Consider the following 22686-nt stretch of genomic DNA (forward strand, 5'->3'; position numbering starts at 1 on the left):
CAAATCGACCCTATTCTTTTTCATACACTTCTTCATCTCTCTAAACAGAACAGATTCACCGCATAAAAAGAAACATAAAGCAACAAACATCAAACAGAGCACACACGCACAAAGAGTTGAAGAGGACGGATACCTGAATTAGACAAATGGAAAGAACGATGGATTCGAGCTGAACACTTCCTGCAAGGCTCGATCTGACTTTGATTTGAACTCCTTCTTTGTTCTCAGCTTCGGCTTCTGGTCCGATTTGTGTTGAGGACTAAATCTGCAGTTGTTATTCCTTGCTGGGCGAATCGATCTGGTTTGTTTTCAACGTTTCACGCTGTTATTCTTCGCGAACCCGGATCACAATCAATCCCTATGACGAGATAAGCTTCAGATCGGAATGTTTGAACTGGTTTGGATTCGAAAATGAATGAAAAGGTGCAGCTACGAACCAAGTTTAACTCGATTTAGAATGGTGATGGGGTTATTTTAATGGATTCGCAATGAAGATTTGAGAAGGGATGAGTTACTGGAAAGTGATATTCATATTCATTGTGTTCTTAATATGTTCATCTATTTTTTTGTTAATTTTGTGTATTTGATTTTGAATTTGGGTGAAAGAGAAGAGAAATTAGGGTTTTCGAATGAGGGCTGCGGCTGAGCCAATGATTGGGGTAGTGTCAGTCCGTGAACAGTGAGCAATAAATGCTTGCTACTTATAGTGCTGAATTAGGGTTCCCTTGTATGAATTTCTGATGAGGTGTACTCTTGTGACTGGACTGAAATCCTGCAGCATTGGATACCAACTTTGGCCCAATAGAATAAAAAGACAACAAGACTGGACTAAAAAATTAGACACCTAAAAAAAGAGAATTAAGAGAAGCGAAAATACAATAATAGTAAAAGATAAGAAGTCAACTAAAATAACATAACACAATAAAATAAACATGACTGGGAAGTTAATAGATAATAAAGATATGGAATAAAATAATAAACACTTAAAGCTGTCCCTTTCGGAACCAAAAAAAAAAAAAAATGAGGTATTTTAAAACACTTCTCTGCTGAAATTTCGTCCGAGACGAAGAAATTACTCGACGTTTGAAATACGAATAAAACTTTAAAAACAAAGAAAAAGTGGTCAAAATTTGGGGTATGACAGATGCCCCTATTTAAGTTTCTTCGTCACGAAGATTTGAAAGAAGACTTTTAAATCGATGGGTCGAAGAGACTTAAATACTAAGTACACCGAATTTTGACCAGTTGAAAAGCTGAGAATGCAATGAATATAATGATATGAATGCAAACGATGCAAGCATGAATACAAAGACGACAAAAATAAACTGACTGGGGAACAAACTGATAGGTATCACTGGGGAGATAAAGCCTGCCTATTACCAATTACCACAGGAGATAAAGCTTGAACGGAACATAAAGCTCAGACGGAACATAAAGCTCAGACGGGATATAAAGCTTGGACTGAAGATAAAGCTCAGACGGAAGATAAAGCTTGAGAAGGAAAATAAAGCTTGAGCCGGCAAATAAAGCTTGAGACGGAAAATAAAGCTTAAGACGGAAAGTAAAGCTTGTCCATTACCAACAGCCCGGTGGTAAGGACGAAAGTACAGAAGATAAAGCTTGTCTATATTGATTAGTATTGATAAAGTGATTATTGGATGGGATCTACCACTTGAACACAAATTGATTGGTGACATTTATGAATTAAACACCTTGAGGATGACCTTTTTATGTATTGGATTAGTGACGCCTCTTGAACACAAGCTGGGGATGACATATTAAGGGAATGACAGGTAAACACAAGCTGTCCGTGGTTTGGGACTGACCATTTGAAGCAAAATAAAAGTTTGCGAGAATCCACTCGACTTTTGATGAAATGTTTGAGAGAAATCCACTCGGCTTTTGATGAAAGGTTTGCGAGCATACACTCGGCTTTTGATGAAAGGTTTGCGAGAATACACTCGGCTTTTGATAAGAGGTTTGCGAGAATCTACTCGGCTTTTGATAAACGGTTTGCGAGAATCCACTCGGCTTTTGATAAGAGGTTTGCGAGAATCCACTCGGCTTGCTAAACATTTGCGAGAATCTACTCGGCTTTTGATAAACGTTGGCCAGAATCCCCTGGGCTTCACAAGAGTTTTGCGAGAATCCACTCGGCTTTTGATAAGAGGTTGCGAGAATCCACTCGGCTTTTGATAAGTTTGCCGGAATTCACCGGGCTTTTGAGAAAAAGGGTTGCGAGAATATACTCGGCTTTTGATAAGTTTGCCGGAATTCACCGGGCTTATAGTGAATGACATCTCTGGACCAGACACACTGGGGTAGACGCTTTTATGAGATACAGTTGAAATAAGACACGAGGTGGTAAATGCAATCATGTATAAATGATATTTGTATGCAAGCAATATGTGCATGAATGTTTATATGCATGATTATATGCATGAATGAATGTACGAGTGAAACTTGTGTGACTTGTATGACTATATATAACAGGTGAACTCGATGAAACAAAACAAGACATGTGAGATGGGAGATGGAAGGACATTACAGTACAAACACTCGACAATCTTCATTGGGGATAACATTACTGGAGATGAATCAAGACATTGTCGGGGTAAAGTCCTTCAAACAAACCACTAATGGGGATAAAGCCCACATTCAAACCAGCTGGTGGGGGTAAAGAGCCCAATAATCAAATCACTTGAAGGGAGAATGCCCCATAATCAAACCACTTGGGGAAACAGCTCATCAGTCAACAATTTGGCAGAAGTCGCCATCTCTAAGGGATAAAACCCATCAATCAATCATTTTGGCAGAAGTCGCCATTTAATCAAACCACTGACAGAAGTCGCCATTTCTTGGGGATACAACCCATCAATCAAAGTATGGCAGAAGTCGCCACTTGTAAGCGAGCACAAAGTGCATTCTTTCCATTTGGCCCACTTGAACTGTGATGCCTCTGTCTTTATTTTCATCATTTTTTTTGTATTGTTTTTTCTCTCTCCCTTTTTTTTTTGAAAAATCCCTAACTTTTGCCTGGACCGCCCTTTCGGGTTTTCAATCCACCGGGAATATATTTTTTGTATGCCCCTAATTTTTGCCTGGATCGCCCTTTCGGGTTTTCAATCCACCGGGACGCTCATTCTTGGCTTAAGCCGCCCTTTCGGGTTTTCGACTTAGCGAGCTTTTTTTTTGTATATTTTTTTTTGACAGAGGTCATCTCACAGCTTTTGGTCATGCTTACCCTGCAGAGTTTAACTGTCCTTGAGACGAATGTTGATGTATGTTTCTACTAACCATAAGTTCAAAGAAGATGTACCTGTTGTTTATGCTTTTCAAAAGACATTTAAAAAAAGTTTTAAATTTTTTTTTTGCTTTAAGTATTCACATCAGAAATAGAAGGAAATTATGCAAACAGAATAAATGAGAATTTCGAATAAATGGGCACAGGCTCAAATTAGATGTAGAGGAGTGGTGACCTGCTAAAGGCATGGTTCCACGGATTCAAAAAAGTTTGGAAAATGGTAATCATATGGGAAAGGTACATTGAACACATTAACTGTTATACTCTCTAACAACTTTGAATTCCACTGTTCCGAGTCTTTGATTTGTAGATGCTTCATATCGGAGATCCTTTGACAATTGAAAATGCCCCAGATGAACCATATCTGATTTGATGCAGTTACTTTGCTATAAGTCAGAAATCTTTTGTTGGCTGAAGTGCCCCAAGTGAGTTATGCCCGACCAGATGCAGTTACTTTGTCATGATCCTTAACTTTTGCATAGATCGCCCTTGCGGGTTTCAATCTATCAGGATAAACATTCTTTTTTTTTTGTATGTCTCTAACTTTTGCATGGACCGCCCTTTCGGGTTTTCAGTCTATCGAGACGTTTTTTTTTGCCTAAGCCGCTTTTTTAATGTTTGCGACTTATCGAGCTGATTTTTGATTTCTTTTTCCATGTCTCTAATTTTTGCATGGACCGCCCTTTCAGGTTTTCAATCCATCGAGACGCTCTTTTTTGCCTAAGCCGCTTTTTCCAGTTTGCGACTTATCGAGCTTTTCATTTTAACAAAGTATTTCTTGACTGCACTGGCATTCATAGGACACACAAGTTCATCACTATCCTTGGTAATTAGGCATACATTGCCCCTGGAATCAGGTAACACATTTTTAGCACAAAGCCACTTTCTTGACTTTCACGGGGACGAGCCTTCTTTGTCAAATACTTGCTTTATCCTTTTGACATAACTGTACAGGGCACATTGCAATAACACTTTTAAATTCAATCCAGCTTAGCTTTCATTGGAATTCCCGTTGACAGAACTTTGACCTCCATGTGGGGCACTGCTTTTATATTGTATATTGAGGGATGGTGGGGGGGTTGCCCCTGTTAAAGTGTGCACTTGAAGTACAATATCCCTGCAGGCAGATGGAAGCATCTCGTGCCAGTCTTTGTACATGAAAGTCCTCTTCTGGACAATCTTTCTTGATACTTGCAGCTTCGACGGCCAAAATGCCCTAGTAGGCAATATATCACATTTAGGAAACTTTCATCCTCCTTTTCTTCTGTTTCGAACACAGAGAACTCAAAGTCGAGAGAGAGCATAGGGTTAAAGTGTTCAACGGGTTTATTAATGCATGATTTGATTATTGATATAAACATTATGATTATGCAGGTATGTGAAAATGATTTAAAGGAAGAGAATTTTTTTTGGTTTTTTGTATTACCATTTTTCCAGAAAAAGCACAAAATAAAACAAAGTCGAGATCGAGACGACCTTTTAATTAATGATGAAAATACATAAAGCAAAAAGCCCTAAACAAGTTCACTTCCGTCTCGGGGGGGACGAAAGGATTTTTTTTTTTTGAAAAACATAAAGCAACAAACAAACATATTAATTAAACAGATGAGTAGTAGAAATAAACATCAATGAAGACCCAGTTGCAGCTAAACATTCCATGTAACAACATTAGACGTCAAGATCCGATAACGGATTAGCTTGCACCTTCAAATTCAAAACTCTTCAAATGGTATGAGATTTTTCTGGATCAACTTCTGAACTATCTTCTCCAATGCACAACAGTGCTCAATATCATGACCTGGTGCCCCTTGATGGAAAGCACAAAAGAGGTCGGGCCTGTTCCGGGCTGACAATTTTGTTGGCACTGGCAGAGGTGCCTTGGTATAGACCAAATTCCTTTCAAGCAACTTTGGAAGCAACTCTGCATACGTCATGGGAATAGGATCAATTTGTTTCCTTGAAGTCCGTTGTCGAGGCTGTTGTTGATATTGCTGAAACTGGGGTTGATAACCCACACTTTGCAGAGCATTTGTGACAGGCATAACAGCGGCAACAGGGTAATAAGCCGGATACAGTTGTTGAGGCTGACTCTCCTCCACACTCATTTCCTGGTATTCCTCCTCTGAACCATTAGTGGGAACAACTTCTTTGATCAAATGTCCTTTTCGAACCCAATCTTCAATACGCATGCCCGCGGTCATCATATCCGCGAAATCGCCAGATGCACTTGCAAGCATATGCTCAAAATAGAACGGATCCAGAGTTTCCAGGAAAATCTCGGTCAACTCTTTCTCTTCTAGACGTGGACGGACTTGTTCGGCGACATCTCTCCATCGTTGGGCATAAGCTTTGAAGGATTCATTATCATTCTGAGTCATGGCCTGTAGTTCCTTTCTGTTTGGGGCCAAGTGCAAGTTGTAGTTATACCGCTGAACGAAAACCTCACACAAATCACTGAAAATTTTGATATCATCCTTGCTCATACTCATATACCATATCAGTGCGGCACCAGTCAAACTATCTTGGAAACAGTGGATAAGGAGCTCATCATTGCCTACTTGAGCAGACATCTTTCTCACGTACATTATCAAATGAAGCTCAGGGCAAGTGTTCCCTTTGTACTTATTAAAATCGGGGACCTTAAATTTGGGTGGTATCACGACATTGGGAACCAAGCAAAGATCATAAGCATTTTTCCCAAACAGTTCTTTCCCACGAAGAGCTTTCAATTCCAACTGTATTCTGTCAAACTTTTCTTCCAGTTCAGCTATCCGGTCGTATGCAACCACATTTTCAGAGTGATAGATTGGCCCATGGCCCTGATGAGTAGTATGAATCATAGCAGCTTGAGGGATCAAAGGGCCCGATTGAGGGATAGGCGTTGTTTGTTGCACAAAAGGAGCCTGAACCTTAGAGACACCAGGACGGAATACTTCAGCAGAACTTAAAGGTGTACTCCAGAGATAACCTTCCAGCATAGCATGTTGAGGAGTACTAGCAAACACTGTTGAAATCGGAGTAGTGGAAGCAACCGTCTGAGCTTGAGTGCTGCCAACTGGAGGAGATAATGGCTGACTCTGTGCAACCGTCATCACAGATACCAAGTTCCTCAAAATCTCATTTTCGGCCCGGAGGGTTGTCACCTCTTCACGAAGCTTGTGGTTCTCTTGTCCAAGATGATCCATTCTGATTTGCTCGAGTGTTGTAGATGCGAGTTGACTGATGGATTGACCTTTTGTAGACAGAAACAAGGTATGAGACACAGACTAGAAACTATGAATGCAAAATGATGCATGATATGCTTATGCAAAAATGTACAATTTTTTTTGTTATCGAAGGATTTGCCAAGGCGAATTGTAAACATTGCAAAGGAACATGGTTTCATCTGATATTGCAATAGGTTTCCTTTTCAAAAGGTAAGAACGAACCCAAAACAAAAGCAAAAGCTTAGTTGAGATTTTTTTGAAGTTTGTATTTCTTTTGGTGTTCATTCTTACAAGATTCATACCTTTGATGTTTACAAGACGACTTATCTAAGTCTTTCGATATTTTTATGGATGAAAAAAGGTTTATGGATGAATGCATATGCATGCATGATTATGATAGAATACATGAAATACATGGGGGACTAGATTCACAATGTTGGAGTTGAAGGTAACGCCATTTGGTAAGGACTATGGTTTCAAATTGGACTTGTAACAAGGGTTCTACCAAGTTCCCAACTTACAACTACCCTTATGAATATCTCGGTGCGTAGGATTAACTCCTAGACCAATAATTCGTAAGGAAGTCTAGTTTGAGTGTAGTATCGCGTGACGACCAAAGTCAGGACTACTCCTGGTTTAGTCTCCGCACTACGTCCTAATAAATGGCCAAGATGGGTTAAGGGTGATCTAAAGGTCCTCAACGCTTGATGGGTTTCAAAAATAATAACGCCAATCACGACTACTCATGGTGACGTATATGTACTCTTGAACCCACGTTGAGTGGAGTTATATCACATGCACACATAGGCAGGACTACTCCTGGTATGGCACTATGATCGTACTCCGTCCTATCTTATGTTTCACTCAAGTCCGGGAGTAGGACTTTTATTTTTCTCACCCCTCACGTAACAAGGTAAAATATATATATACAAAATAGTAAAGCATAAAGATAAAAGAAGAAAGGTGGGTTTAACCCGCATAGGATCCCCAGTGAAGTCGCCATTTTTGTAGACCAAGATTTTCGGGTGTCAAGCCATTAATTGGACTTGAACCTTCAATCTACCGGACTTGCTCGATTTTATTCTTGGGAAGGGAAAAAGAGATTGAAAAACCCTTTTTGGATCCGGGGGTTGGTTACGATTCGGGAAGGTGTTAGGCACCCGCGTCGTTCACGGTACTCCGTGAGAACCTCTTTCTAACTTTATTTTTATTTGGAAAATTATTGCTTAAAGTATAAGTGAAAGAATGGAGGGAGAAGAAGTTGGAGTTTTTGGTTATTTTTATTTGATCGATTTGAAAGGAATAAAGCCTCTGCCTACGTACCCTTAAAAGGGATCAAAACCGCCGTAGTTCGTTCTCAAAAATGTTTTTGTGGGTTAGGTTGATTTTAATTTGATTTTGAAAATGATTTTGAGAAGGATTGCGAGACCTCAAGGTATAGAAGAATAAAATTGGAGTGAGGTTGTTTCCTTTTATTTGAGAAATTTAGTCTAAGTTTAATTAAAGTTTATTTAGGAATTTGATTAAGAAAATAAAAAGGAAAAAAAACAACTTGGACTGGGGTCCAAGGTTTATTAGGAAAACTAATTTGACTTTTGCTTATTTGATTTTTGAGATAAAAGATTTTTCTAACTAACGGAAAGCTAACGTAGTAACGGAAAAATAAAGCGAGATAAAGCGGGAAATAAAGTGTCGGTGCTTGTGTTACCTACATTATTACAAAAAATTCCTAGATACATTCTATGGCCTCTTTGCCAAGCTACAAACCAATGGTAAGAATATACATCCATTTCCTAGTTATACACGCTAATCATCATGGAATTGCAATAATAAAAATGCATGAGATGATACTAGAATTAAAGCAAACAAGATAATAAAAAAAAAAAGCAAATTAAAGCAATCAAGATGATAAAAAACGAATTAAAGCAAACGAGATAATAAAAAAGCTTAAAATCGAAATAGAGCACAAAGTGGAAATTGAAACACTAAAGCAAAATTTACAAAAGACATTATAGAGTAAAAAAATGCATGAGATAGAGTTTTAAAGTACTAAAACACAAAATTAGAAAAAAAAAAAAAAAGTAGGTCATGTAGATTAAAACCCTTAAGATGCATGAAATAATTATTTGAAAGAGGGTTAGAAAGAAATGCATGAGATTAGGTATAAAAATAATGCATGAAATGCGAATTTTGAGAACAAACATTAAAGCAAAATTAACTACAAGATGCATGTTATAAGGATTAAAGTATATAAAAAAAATGCATGACACGTAGTGAAAAAAAACAATTTATGAGTTTAAAAGAAATAGGTTTAAATTTTAAAAGAAGGACTAGAATGCAAATAAGGCATAAAGAAAGGATTAAAATGCAAACAAAGCAAATTGGCTCAGCCTGAGTTAATTTAGACCGTCTGATGGATCAGAGGGTCCAAAATTAAACAACAGAAAATTCATCATAGCCCCTAGATGAATCAAAGAGTGTATAAAAATAAGGAAACACTACACATTAAAGCAGATTATTCAGGGACCGTCAGATCATAGATCTGACGGTTAAGAAACAAGGCGCACCAAAACTAACAAGGACAAACACACACCAACTAAAGTGAGGGTTAACAGTAGCCGTTAGATCGAAGATCTAACGATTCACAGGGAGGGCGCATGATAAGCTTGCTAGACGCGCACACACTGGATTGAACAGAGGTATATAAGCTTAAAACACAACTTAGACTCACATAAACCTAATCTAAACATCAGCCGCTCAATTCTTTCCTTCTCTTAAACGTTCCTCTTCACTTTTCTCCTTCTTTCAAATGTTCAACCGCACAAACACAACAAACAATTAAATCAAAGATGCAAACCCCACTTCAAATCGACCCTATTCTTTTTCATACACTTCTTCATCTCTCTAAACAGAACAGATTCACCGCATAAAAAGAAACATAAAGCAACAAACATCAAACAGAGCACACACGCACAAAGAGTTGAAGAGGACGGATACCTGAATTAGACAAATGGAAAGAACGATGGATTCGAGCTGAACACTTCCTGCAAGGCTCGATCTGACTTTGATTTGAACTCCTTCTTTGTTCTCAGCTTCGGCTTCTGGTCCGATTTGTGTTGAGGACTAAATCTGCAGTTGTTATTCCTTGCTGGGCGAATCGATCTGGTTTGTTTTCAACGTTTCACGCTGTTATTCTTCGCGAACCCGGATCACAATCAATCCCTATGACGAGATAAGCTTCAGATCGGAATGTTTGAACTGGTTTGGATTCGAAAATGAATGAAAAGGTGCAGCTACGAACCAAGTTTAACTCGATTTAGAATGGTGATGGGGTTATTTTAATGGATTCGCAATGAAGATTTGAGAAGGGATGAGTTACTGGAAAGTGATATTCATATTCATTGTGTTCTTAATATGTTCATCTATTTTTTTGTTAATTTTGTGTATTTGATTTTGAATTTGGGTGAAAGAGAAGAGAAATTAGGGTTTTCGAATGAGGGCTGCGGCTGAGCCAATGATTGGGGTAGTGTCAGTCCGTGAACAGTGAGCAATAAATGCTTGCTACTTATAGTGCTGAATTAGGGTTCCCTTGTATGAATTTCTGATGAGGTGTACTCTTGTGACTGGACTGAAATCCTGCAGCATTGGATACCAACTTTGGCCCAATAGAATAAAAAGACAACAAGACTGGACTAAAAAATTAGACACCTAAAAAAAGAGAATTAAGAGAAGCGAAAATACAATAATAGTAAAAGATAAGAAGTCAACTAAAATAACATAACACAATAAAATAAACATGACTGGGAAGTTAATAGATAATAAAGATATGGAATAAAATAATAAACACTTAAAGCTGTCCCTTTCGGAACCAAAAAAAAAAAATGAGGTATTTTAAAACACTTCTCTGCTGAAATTTCGTCCGAGACGAAGAAATTACTCGACGTTTGAAATACGAATAAAACTTTAAAAACAAAGAAAAAGTGGTCAAAATTTGGGGTATGACAAGACTTTTATTAAAATAGCAATTGAAATAAACAAAGTAAAGGGTGAATTGTTTATGGTGGAGAGCTACTCTATTTATAGCTTTAGATCTGACTTAGAAACTAAGCAACTAGAAGGATAAAACGGTAAAGCTACAACAGGGTAACTTGGGCTTGAAGAAAAGCAGCAAAAGAGCATCATGGGATCCCGCACGGCCGTGCCACATGTTGGCACGGGCCGTGCCAAGCTTCTGAGTTTGGGGAAATATATTTTTGCCCCGTATCTTCGTATTCTTGTGCTGTATTTGCTCCAGTCCTCTTTCTTTCACTCCAAGGCACCTTCCACCATATATTTATTCCTAAAATAAAACAAAAGACAATTTGAAGTAAAATATTCTAATATAAAATAAAATGCAATAAAACTAAATCAAATCCAAAATAAAACTAAACTAAATAAGGCAATAAATATGACTATCTATGACTCATCAAATTGCAACTTACTTTTATACCGTCAAACTTACAAAAATAAGTAACAAGAATTGTTCGGATGAAAGGACAATCCCTGTGGATACGATACTCTACTTAACACTTTATTACGTGATGAAAATGACCGGCACACTTGCATTAGCAAACACATCTAAAAGTTTTACATCAAACTCACCTTAGTACGATTATTAGCAATTTTAGAGAGACAAGTTGGTGTGTTTGTGGTGATTTTAACGCCATTCGGTCTCAAGCTGAACGCAAGAGCAGAGTGGTTGGCACTATTGTTGAAGATTATTCTCATTTCAATCAGTTCATTGATAGTAACATCCTTTTTGATCTTCTTCTTTGTGGTAGAAATTATACTTGGTTTAGAGGGGATAATGTCTCTATGAGTTGTCTTGATCGCTTTCTTCTCTCAGAGGATTGGTGCGCTCGTTGGCCTAATATGATTCAACGTGCTTTAAATCGTGGTCTTTTTTATCATTGTCCCATTTTGCTATCTATGGATGAAGAAAATTGAGGCCCTCACCCTAGGCGCATGTTGAAGTGTTGGGGGGATTTACCAGGTTACAAACAGTTTGTTAGATACATTTTTCAGTCATATCATATTGATGGATGGGGTGGCTATGTTCTTAAGGAAAAATTGAAGCTGATTGAGGGGAGCCTGAACACTTGGCATCAGAATCACATTCAAAACCTTGAAGGTCGTTTAAGCAATGTTCAAGAGCGTATTTCTTTTCTAGATGCTAAAGGGGAAGACGATGATATTTTACTGGAGGAAATTAAAGAGCTTCATTCTCTATCAGCAAACTTTCGTTCCTTACCTCGCATCAACACCAGCATGCAATGGCAGAAATCTAGATTACTTTCGTTGAAAGAGAGAGATGCTTACACTAAGTTCTTTCATTGCATTATGTCCTCTAGTCGGCGAGCAAACTCCATATTTTCTTTAACTATTGATGGCGCTACTGTTGAGGGCGTGGAAGGAATCCGGGGGTTGGTTTTCAATCACTTCTCATCTCATTTTCGATTCGTGGCTGCTGAAAGACCTAGCATTGAGAATCTCAATTTTAATATGCTTAATTTAGGTCAGTGTGGAGAGTTAACCAAACCTTTCTCAGTTGAGGAAGTAAAGCAAGTTGTATGGGATTGTGACAGTTTTAAAAGCCCTGGACCAGATGGTGTTAATATGGGATTTATTAAGGATTTCTGGGCGGAACTCCGTGATGATTTTATGCGCTTTATATCTGATTTTCACAGGAATGGGAAGTTGTCAAAAGGTATCAACATTACTTTTATTACTTTAATTTCAAAAATTGAGTGCCCGCAGTGCATGAATGATTTCAGACCAATCTATATGGTTGGAAGCTTATACAAAGTTCTATCAAGGTCCTCACCAATAGATTGCGAAGGGTTATGTCTAGTGTTATTTTATAAAACACAATCAGCTTTTATCCATGGTAGACAAATTCTTGATGGAATTCTGATCGCTAATGAGATTGTGGAAGAAGCTAAGCGCCTGAAAAAGGATTTGCTCCTATTCAAGGTGGATTTTGAGAAGGTTTTTGATTCCATTGATTGGTCCTACCTTGAAGCAGTCATGAAAAAAATGAATTTTCCTACCTTATGGCATAAGAAGATTGTGGAATGCGTCAGTACGGCCTCAACATCAGTTCTTGTTAATGGCTACCCAACCGATGAATTCAAATTTGAACGAGGGTTGAGGCAAGGTGAAGGATTGAATGTCATGATGAATGCTTTAGTAAAGGCTGACCTTTTCTCTGGTTACAAGGTGGGCGCTAATAACCATATTTCAATCACTCATTTACAATTTCCTGATGACACTTTCTTAATTGGGGATCATAGCTGGGCTAATATTAGAGCTCTGAAAACTTTGCTCATTCTCTGTGAGGCGACATCTGGTCTTAAAGTGAACTTCCACAAAAGTACGTTGACATTGTTTGATTTCATATCTTGGTAATGGTACAATGTTTTCTTGATTGAAATTGACATTGCAACTTTGATCGATTATCAATTCAACCAATGATTATGTCATCAATGTTACATTTATGGAAACATGAGTATTTTAATCACTTTAGTGTTTATCACTTCATATTATTTGCAGCGTTTCATAATACTCCATCCGTTTCAAAATACATGTCGTAGTCAACCACTTCACACATGCCAATGCACAACTTTGTCCGTTAATATCTTTAATTATCTAAAGTACAAAATTATAAAAATTTAATATTTTGTAAATATTTATCGAAACAAATCGAACAATATCTTACATGTTAACATTTGTATTTATATCCTTAAAAAAACTTTTGTATTTATATGTTAGTTAAAAAGTATGGTCAAAATAAGTCATGTAAATAGCGCACATCACATAAATGTGACATGTATTTTGAAACGGATGAAGTATTAGCTAAGATAGACACTGTGAGTTTGATCTAAAATTCAACTTATATTTGAGTTTGATGTACTCTACTAATTTAAATGACCGGACCGGATAGAGTACCAACTACCTACCACATTTGACAATGACACACTCCAAATTGTTTAGTCATATAGAGTGTCCCCAACAGACCAACCTCCAAAAGACAATCAACCTTTGATTTTATGTTTCATCGCCCCTTTGACGGAGTTTCCCACCAACAACAACACAATACAACTTTCAATATAAATATTTAACAAACACATTCACTTCACAAAAACCCCATAACTCTCAAAGACTCAAACCAAAAAAATAAAAACCTCGATCAATCAAAACAATGGCCTTCTGTTCAACAAAAACCATTTTCCACACCCCCTCTTCTTCTTCCTTCACCCCCACTCGCATTCTACCGTCCCTCCAATCCTTACCCTTCCATTCGACCCAGAAACCTCGGCAGTCATTAGTCGTCCGCGCCTCAGCTACGGCGGCTGCTCCGGCCGAGGTTTCTGTGTCGAGGGAATGTACTGTGAAGTCAGTGAAGGCGAGGCAGATCGTTGACAGTAGAGGGAATCCGACGGTGGAGGTTGATCTGGTGACTGATCAGCTTTACCGATCGGGTGTGCCGAGTGGGGCTTCAACTGGTATTTATGAAGCTTTGGAGCTTAGAGATGGTGATAAGAGTGTTTATGGTGGGAAAGGTGTTCTTAATGCTGTTAGGAATATTAATGAGGTTTTAGCTCCTAAGCTTGTTGGTGTTGATGTTAGGTAAATTATTATTATTATTTGTTTTTGTTTTATGATTTTGTTTTGAATATTGCTCATGTTGACTGTTTTTTATGATTGATAATGATGTTGACTGAAAACTCGGTATCCGATCCAAGAACTGACTAATTCAAGGGCTCCAATCCCACCGTTCACCTGTGGGTCCCATTTAGATGTTGACTTGACTTAGTTGGTCTTATTTGTTGGGAGTCATAGTTGTAACTTGTAAGCAATGTTTTAAAAATTGAACTGAAACATCGAACCGGCGAGACCTCTGGATCATGGTTGTTCAACTGCTTTAAACAGCTTGAACTAGGATGAAACCGCAATCAAAACGCTTAAGTAACCAACCGTTGAGAGTATTGGTTCACAGTTCAACTGATTTCATTGTCTGGTTCGGTTTTTAAAACATTGGCTATAAGCTAAAATATTGAAAATTACTGATTGTGTGCTAGCTGGACTGATTGAATTTATGTTCTAGGATTAAAAGTGAAGGTGGCATCTATTGAAATTTAGTTGTGATTTGAATCTTTGATGGAGTAGTTTGGAATGAGAGAAGGATGATTTTTTACATTTTTATTTAGGAAATTGAGAAGTTTTTGCAAAAGTTATCAACTCAGGGGAACATTTACTTAATATGGAAAACCCTATCTTCTAAATGTCTTTTCAATGTAAATCACATAGGGCTAATTCACGAACCATAGATACGCAACATGACTGGTGAAGTTTGAATCCTTCGATCATATCATAGTTATCTTGATTGTTTTGGGAATTTAAAACTTATTAGCTGCCTTACAATTTCGCCTTAAGCCAGCATTTGGTGCTAATCTGGTAATTGAAAGAATTCAAGTTTCTGCGTCTTTGTAAAATAACTACCACATGTTGTACGCTGGACCCCTGCGAAAAAAATATCAAAAGCAACAAATTTAAAAGTTATGTTAATTATTAATGAACGATTTGGAAAGCTATGGGTAAGGCTGCAGCGTCTATAGAACTAGTTTTTTCTTTTTGCAATGGCATGTGTATAGAGTTAACTATAGTTTTTTTGAGCTAGGTCCATGTAGCCTGCTATACATTGTGTGTTGCAATTCACTTTTTGAGTGTTATGCTTAGCTCTTGATATCCATTTGCATTAAATGAACAATATTTCCATAACTTCTCTAAGGACTTGTTCTTCTTGAAATCATAAAACAAGAGAAAGATAAACAAAATTTAAATTTATATGGACTTTTGACTTGTTCTTTCTGTGATGTAAAACTGACATCTATGTCTTTGTTTGACAAAGGAATCAAGCTGATGTGGATGCTATTATGATGGATATTGATGGAACTCCTAACAAGTCAAAACTTGGTGCTAATGCAATATTGGGAGTTTCACTTAGTGTGTGTAGAGCTGGCGCCGGAGCAAAGGGAGTGCCTCTGTACAAGCATATTCAGGAGATTTCAGGAACAAAGGAACTTGTGATGCCTGTTCCAGCTTTTAATGTTATCAATGGAGGCAGTCATGCTGGAAATAACCTTGCTATGCAAGAATTTATGATACTACCAGTTGGAGCTACTTCATTTGCTGAGGCACTTCGTATGGGCAGTGAAGGTTAGGAACTTAATTCTCTATGACTATAGTGTGCACAGTGAAAGTGTACTTGAAAATGTATATTTAATTCAATACCAATGTTTTGAAAACCAGACCGGAGATCAAGCCGGCAGATCTCCGGGTCATTGTTCAATTGGTTTGATCGGTTCAACCTGGTTTGATTATGATTCAACCAGACGGCAATGTAACTGGGGTCAAACTAATCGGCAAACTGGTCAGTTCTTGGTTGAACAGGCTGGTTCAGTCCGGTTTTTAAAACATTGATTAGATGACATATTCTGCAGTCATGCATCTTGTGTGTACATTTTCTCATTTTTGGTTTTCAACTTGATACCTTTCATATTGGTCAATGGTCATTCATTTTGTTTGGTGTCTGTATTTATGTGACTTGTGATATAAGTTTTTTTCCTAACACAATTTTCTTAGACCTCTTGATATGACACATAATTTGATGTCTTAATTTGAACTCCAATTTTCCTGACTGCATATCATTGCATAAGCTATTAAGTTTCATGTTTTTTTCAATTCCATCATGCACGATCAATTATGGTAACAGTCGTTTGATTAACTTGGTTGTATATGCTGAACAGTATATCATGTATTAAAGGGAATAATCAAGGCAAAATATGGACAAGATGCATGTAACGTTGGTGACGAAGGAGGATTTGCTCCAAACGTCCAAGATAACAGGGAGGGACTAGTTTTACTCATGGATGCCATTGAGAAGGCTGGTTATACCGGAAAGGTAAGAGGTGTTTTCATTATTATATGCCGTTGCAGGATTTGAATAGCCACTTGTACTGATCAGAAAATAAATAAAATAACGGTGCAGATTAAAATTGGTATGGATGTAGCAGCCTCAGAGTTTTACACCAAGGATAGGAAGTATGATTTAAACTTCAAGAAACAGCCAAATGATGGAACTCACGTTCACTCTGCTGAGAGTCTTGGTCAACTTTATCAAGACTTCGTGAAAGAATTTCCCATTGTGTCCATTGAGGATCCTTTTGATCAAGATGATTGGAGTTCATGGGCCTCACTACAATCGTCAGTTGATATTCAAATTGTGGGAGATGATTTGTTAGTGACAAATCCAACGAGAATTTCTGAAGCCATACAAAAGAAGGCTTGTAATGGTTTGTTACTAAAGGTTAGCACTCCTAAACAATTTTCTGTCTCTTATTTTGATTAATAGTTGTAAGATAAATTTTATTTCATTGTTTGATTAATAGTTGTAGGCTCCATTTGGCATTAGAAACCATACTTTAAAATTAAAGCTAAAAATAACAGATTTAGAAATAAAGATAATTTTTTTTGGTAATTGTTATTTTTTAGTTTTATCGATAAAATTTTCAAAGTCTCCTACTTGATTTGAAATTTTTTTTTTTTTTTTTTAATTTACCTAACTTTTCCGGTGCAACTTGTTTTAAGATAAATCTTTTCTATTTTCCATCTAATAAAAACTAATCCAACTTCAGCTGCATGAGGCAGAACATGCTGCAGAGATATTCCAATCACTGGTTCATTTGTTTATCTGTTATCCATCGGTATTGTTAAATAGTGGATATAGCATTGCAGAAGTTTAAAAAATCGATATTGGTCCACGATATGCTATTTAGTACAAAATGTTGTCAAATAGTGGTTGTTTTCATAAGTTATCCTGGAGAGCTTATGAAAATAAGCTGAAAAGCAGCTCTTGGACATGTTGTAAGTTATTTTCATAAGCTCTTCAAACAAGTATCATAAGTGTTTATCCAAGTAGACAAGCTCAAATAAATTAATCCAAACAGTACCAAACATTTTTCTGCAGCTTGCTTAAGACTTTTCTATTTGCCATGTTTGGATAAACAATTTAATTAAAACACTTATAACATAAACATTTATCATATGAACTGTTTTGATATAAGCTATGAGCTGTTTCATAACCTATTTTGGAGAGCTTATGGAAATAAGCTGAAAACAGTTATGGTGGTGTTATAACACCGTTGTGCCACAGAATTTGACCAAACACCTATTTTCCACAATCTGTGATTGACAACAGTGTTATCCATTGACTGCAGGTTAACCAGATTGGCACAGTAACTGAATCTATTCAGGCTGCACTTGACTCAAAGGCTGCAGGTTGGGGTGTGATGGTTAGTCATCGGAGTGGCGAGACTGAGGATAACTTCATTGCTGATCTTTCTGTCGGATTGGCCAGTGGACAGGTTTTAAATCCTTAAACTTAATCTTCTTGTTTGGTGAATTTAATCTTTTTATCTCTGTAAATCGTCTGGTGCAAGATTTTATTGCTTTCATTTTAACTATCCATGTTCCGTCTTCCAGATAAAGACTGGTGCTCCTTGCAGAAGTGAGCGTTTGGCAAAGTATAACCAGGTAACTGGAATTGTGTTTTAACTTTACTCTTAAATTTGAGGCTTTTGTTCAGTCTATCACATGAATATTTTAATTTTAAAATAACCCACAAATAAGAAATTGAGTATGTTAGAGTGTCTTTCTTTTTAGGCAAAACTACACCAGTCCTTTAACTTTATTTAAAGCTTGAAACAGATCTTTTACATTTTCGTGTCAAATTAGTCTTTTGTCTCTAAATATGTTTACACCGTTGAACCAACTTTCATTCTTAGTCCACTTTTGTTACAAATTTATGTACATGATCATTGAGTGATATACTGTAAAGAATGATTCACCACTTAACACCATATTTGGACCTTGGTTGACAACAGTGAGGTCGCAACTTTCATTCTTTTTTATTTAGGTATCCGTGTATTTGTTTGGGCTTGGTATGGTCATGCATAGTTAGAATAAATGACTTAACGTTTTCAATTTAGTAAAACTTTCAAACTTAAAATTTGCATATATAAAACACCATTATTCTTAAACAGAAGTTTCTAGAGGGCTTCTGTATATTATGTGAATGTGAATGGTTAGCATGAAATGTAGTGATCTAATACGCACTTTCCTTGGCTTTATTCAATTTCTTTTCAGCTTCTTCGGATTGAAGAGGAACTCGGAAGTGTGCGTTATGCAGGTGAAGCTTTCAGATCTCCTTAGAATGGATGGCGATCGATGTGAGAAAATTATTCCAGAAATAGTTATGTATTAGAATTATTGTAATCATTGGTTTGTTTAAGAAATCAAACGGGACTGAGAATAATCGTGAGTTTTGATATAGTTGATAGCCACCTTACGGGGTTTTCAAAAAATTTACATGGGGAGTTAGACTTTTAAATGTGTTTTGAGCCGAAATAATCGGATATTGAACAAGTATTTGATGCTTGAATGAAACCACTGTTGTAATGTGACGAAGTAGTTGAATGTAACAATGCAGGGATAAAGTTGTGTAGGTGTGATTTTCACTTCTGAGAAACAAAAGTATTTGAAGATTTAGATATTTTTGCTGGTATACTCTAGTTTTTCATTTCTAGTGAACAACACTATTTCGTTTCCCTATATCCTGTACTTTAAATTGAAAAAGTTTACAAGATTATACCCTGCAGTGATATCTTCCTTAGTTTTTATTCTTATTGCACAAGAATGGGGACTAAGCTCAAAAATAACATATGAATACAAGAAAATACGAGCAACATTTGCTTTGTCACAACATCAAATATAAATGATTAAGGTGCACGCATAAAAATATATCTAAGTTCAATATATTTTTTTAATTGTCACTTATGATGTGTCGGTCTAAATTATTTTGATTTCGAGTTGCATACAAGCTAGTGCTGCAAATGAGCGGAGTCAAATCGAACTTGTCTGAGTTTGACTTGATAAGGTTTGACACAGCTCAAAACTCGGTTCGAGTTTGTTACGAACTTTTCTTTCGTTGGAACTCGGTTCGAGTTTGCGAACAACTCAGTTTGTACAATTCTGGTGCTCAAATCACATTTTAAAAGTCATTTTTTTGAAGAAAATAAAGTCAAATTTTATAGATCTTGGCCTTTAACATTATTATTATTTTTTTAAAAATCATTGAATTAAAATAAAAGTAGTGGTTTTAAAAATCATTGAATTAAAATAAAAGTAGTGGTCCCAATTCCCAAACATACAAAGAATAGACTCAAATTATACAAAGTTGATATAGGTTGCAAAGAAAGAAAAAAAAAAAACCGATAAAATTCAATAATTAGAACTTAGAACATTCTCAAAATATTTTTCTACTTGCAAACTCCAATAGCTTCCCCCTTCAAGACAAATTGTACTAATTGTAACAACCGCATTTGCCATAGCCTTCAACTTAATTTTACTCATAGAGAACAACAAGCTTCACAAATGAGGTGCGCTCCAAAGCATCAACAATTCTAAACAACAAATGAGAAATAAATTAGATTAACATCATTGAAAAGTCTACATGCCTATAAACAACTCGAAAAAAGAACAAAAGAAATTTACAAACAAAGAATGATATAACGCACACTTCCGAGTTCCTCTAACGCACACTTGCAAAACACGAACACTGCTCAGATTATGCGTGTCTCGGTGTTAGACACATGTCATGTCCGACACCAACATGATACTGACACATAATTACACTACATTATCTGATTTTCTCAAATTATTAGCGGTGTCAGCGTGCCTGTGTCTCGGCTTCATACAACTAAATAGATGGACTTTGGTAGAAATCCTAATAGAAGCCTTTGATCATAAGAGAGCATGAAATAAAAGCTCAAGATTCCAAAAACTGCAGCAAGGAAAACAGAGAAAATAAAGCTAAACAAAACACAGTTGCACAAATCTTCTAGTTTTGTGATAAAGAACAATGAACATAATACCAATTGTTGCACAAAAGACCAAGCGTTGTTGGATAAACACAGATGCACCATTCAACTTCATGTCTGAAAATCTCAACATCAGTCCCTCATTTAAATCATTGAACGAATTTCTCTCAGCTGAAAGACAAAGAATCAAAATGATGTAACAAAAATATACCATATTAAACCTAGTGTTATGATAATGGGTTTATGTAAATTGAAGATGTTTCTTGTGGCAAAGCATATAATTTTGATGATGGTATGACGATGGCTCATTCCGTTTTCTGATGATTATTATCATTTGATTGTTGCGCTGAATGAGGAATGGGACCTTGAATATATGCTACATTTCCGTTTCATGAAATGAAAACAAATTAGGGATTGTGGGTGATTTTTTTATTTTCTAGTTGATTCTCTGTGCCAGATTGGGGAGTTTGAATCTTCGTTGAATATTTCTATGGACATGATTCGTGAAGGTTGTGTCCTTACTCTTACTACACTGAAAAATCTTGTGAATGGGCATGTTTCTATTTCGAAGGTTTATGATGCTAGAAAGCTTGTTGAGGAAATCAAGACCAAGTTTCCAAAAAACAATGACTAGTGTGGTGAACTTGATGAAAGGTTGCTTTAGAAATCTTGAAGGTTGTTGTCTACTCTCATTGTGCAATTAATATTTCATTTGGGGTGTTCCATTCTACTCAAATTATGCATATGATTCTTTGAATAACTTCTGAGACTAACTTATGAGACAATATCTTCATTGCATGTGTTATAAGCTCATGATCAATTATTACTATTACTCTCCAGACAGCCTGAAGTAGTTCTTCCAAAATGAATACTTTGCCTACTCTTGATGCAGATGAATAAGTAGGAAAGTTGTTAAATTGATTTTTATATCATCAAAGAAAGTGAACGACTTTTCACAACCCCATGTCTCTTTTTTTTGTTGGTGGCCGGGATTCGAACCCCGAACCTTGCATATATTATGCATTGTTCATGTCAACTGAGCTAAGCTCACGGGGACAACTCCATTTCTCAGAAAAAACAGCATAAGATTTCATAAATACATTTTAAGATGGGAAAAAATCTGTATTTTGTTTGAAAATACTAAGGTGTATTCCCTCCGTTCCTTTAAGTGTCGTTTTCAAAAATTTATAGATAACAAAAAAAAAAAAACTGTTAAAATAGATAACAAAAAAACAAACTTTGTTAAAAAAAAACTTATGTTTTCAAAATAGATATTATTAATTTGTTTTTTTAAGGAAGTATATTAATTAGTTTTATTGAAAAAGAATATGAGTCATTGAGAAAGGGTATTATTGATAAATTATACCCTTAAACTATTAAAACGACAGTTAAATAGAAACAATAAATATGTATTCAAACGATGCTTAAAAAACAACGAATGGAGTATTTTTTTTTATTTTATATTTTGGAGGGTGGGAAAATTTTCTCCCTAAAAAAAATACATTAAGGCATGTTTGCAAGAAATACATGAAAGTTGATGATGAAGCATCTTGGCTAAATACAAAGTTGGTGATGATTTGTATATTTGCTAATTCTATGGTGTACATATAAGACATATTTGTATCATAAGCCTTAGCATTTAATCTATAAGCCTCATGATATCTCATTTGATCTAAAGTCACACTTATTAATCCAATGACATAAACAAACTTTTATATAGTACAACATTTATATCACTTGTCTCTCAAAATTAACAATGTATTTTATGAACTATGAATATATGCTGCTTCGATTTACATATGATTTTTTTTTTATCAAGTAGTCTTGTGGCTTTAAATTCACCCTTGAAGTAAATAAGTGAAGAACCTGGGGTTTGAACCTGACCCCTGCATATCGCAATGCCCCAACCATTTGAGCTATGTTCTAGGGGATGTATTCTATTTGTAGTTTGAATTAAATTTCAATTTAAACATGTTTTTCAAATTAAATAAATATTTAAGATTTAGTCATGAAGTATTGAGTCGCTGAAATAAACTTCAAGAAATAGAAAAAGATATTAGTTAGAATACTCACAATCAACAATGAATTGGTCCAAAAAGTAAGGGCATTGAACCCCTTAAGCAAATGGTTGTTTCTCTAACGAAGATAAGTCACCGTTAAATTGTGGTGGAAACTTAAAACGTACAATTTGGTAAAA

General features: G+C 36.2%; 2 protein-coding genes across 2 annotated transcripts; one reads left to right on the forward strand and one right to left on the reverse strand.

The window, feature by feature from the left end:
• Nucleotides 1-4929: 4929 nt before the first annotated feature.
• On the reverse strand, nucleotides 4930-6489 carry LOC146947088 (uncharacterized). Its single transcript, XM_085748372.1, has 2 exons — nucleotides 5065-6489; nucleotides 4930-4950 (listed from the first exon to the last, which is right to left on the reverse strand). The coding sequence occupies exons 1-2, from the start codon at nucleotides 6487-6489 to the stop codon at nucleotides 4930-4932; spliced, it is 1446 nt and encodes a 481-aa protein (XP_085604498.1).
• Nucleotides 6490-13686: 7197 nt separating this feature from the next.
• Nucleotides 13687-19162, forward strand: ENO1 (enolase 1). Its single transcript, XM_085744784.1, has 7 exons — nucleotides 13687-14178; nucleotides 15461-15768; nucleotides 16359-16513; nucleotides 16601-16918; nucleotides 17829-17975; nucleotides 18094-18144; nucleotides 18757-19162. The coding sequence occupies exons 1-7, from the start codon at nucleotides 13751-13753 to the stop codon at nucleotides 18820-18822; spliced, it is 1473 nt and encodes a 490-aa protein (XP_085600910.1). The 5' UTR covers nucleotides 13687-13750; the 3' UTR covers nucleotides 18823-19162.
• The last annotated feature ends 3524 nt before the right edge of the window (nucleotides 19163-22686 follow it).

This window comes from Medicago sativa, chromosome 2 (genome assembly GCF_051527215.1).
Source record: "Medicago sativa cultivar Bolivia chromosome 2, Bolivia_mono, whole genome shotgun sequence".
NCBI lineage: Eukaryota > Viridiplantae > Streptophyta > Magnoliopsida > Fabales > Fabaceae > Medicago > Medicago sativa.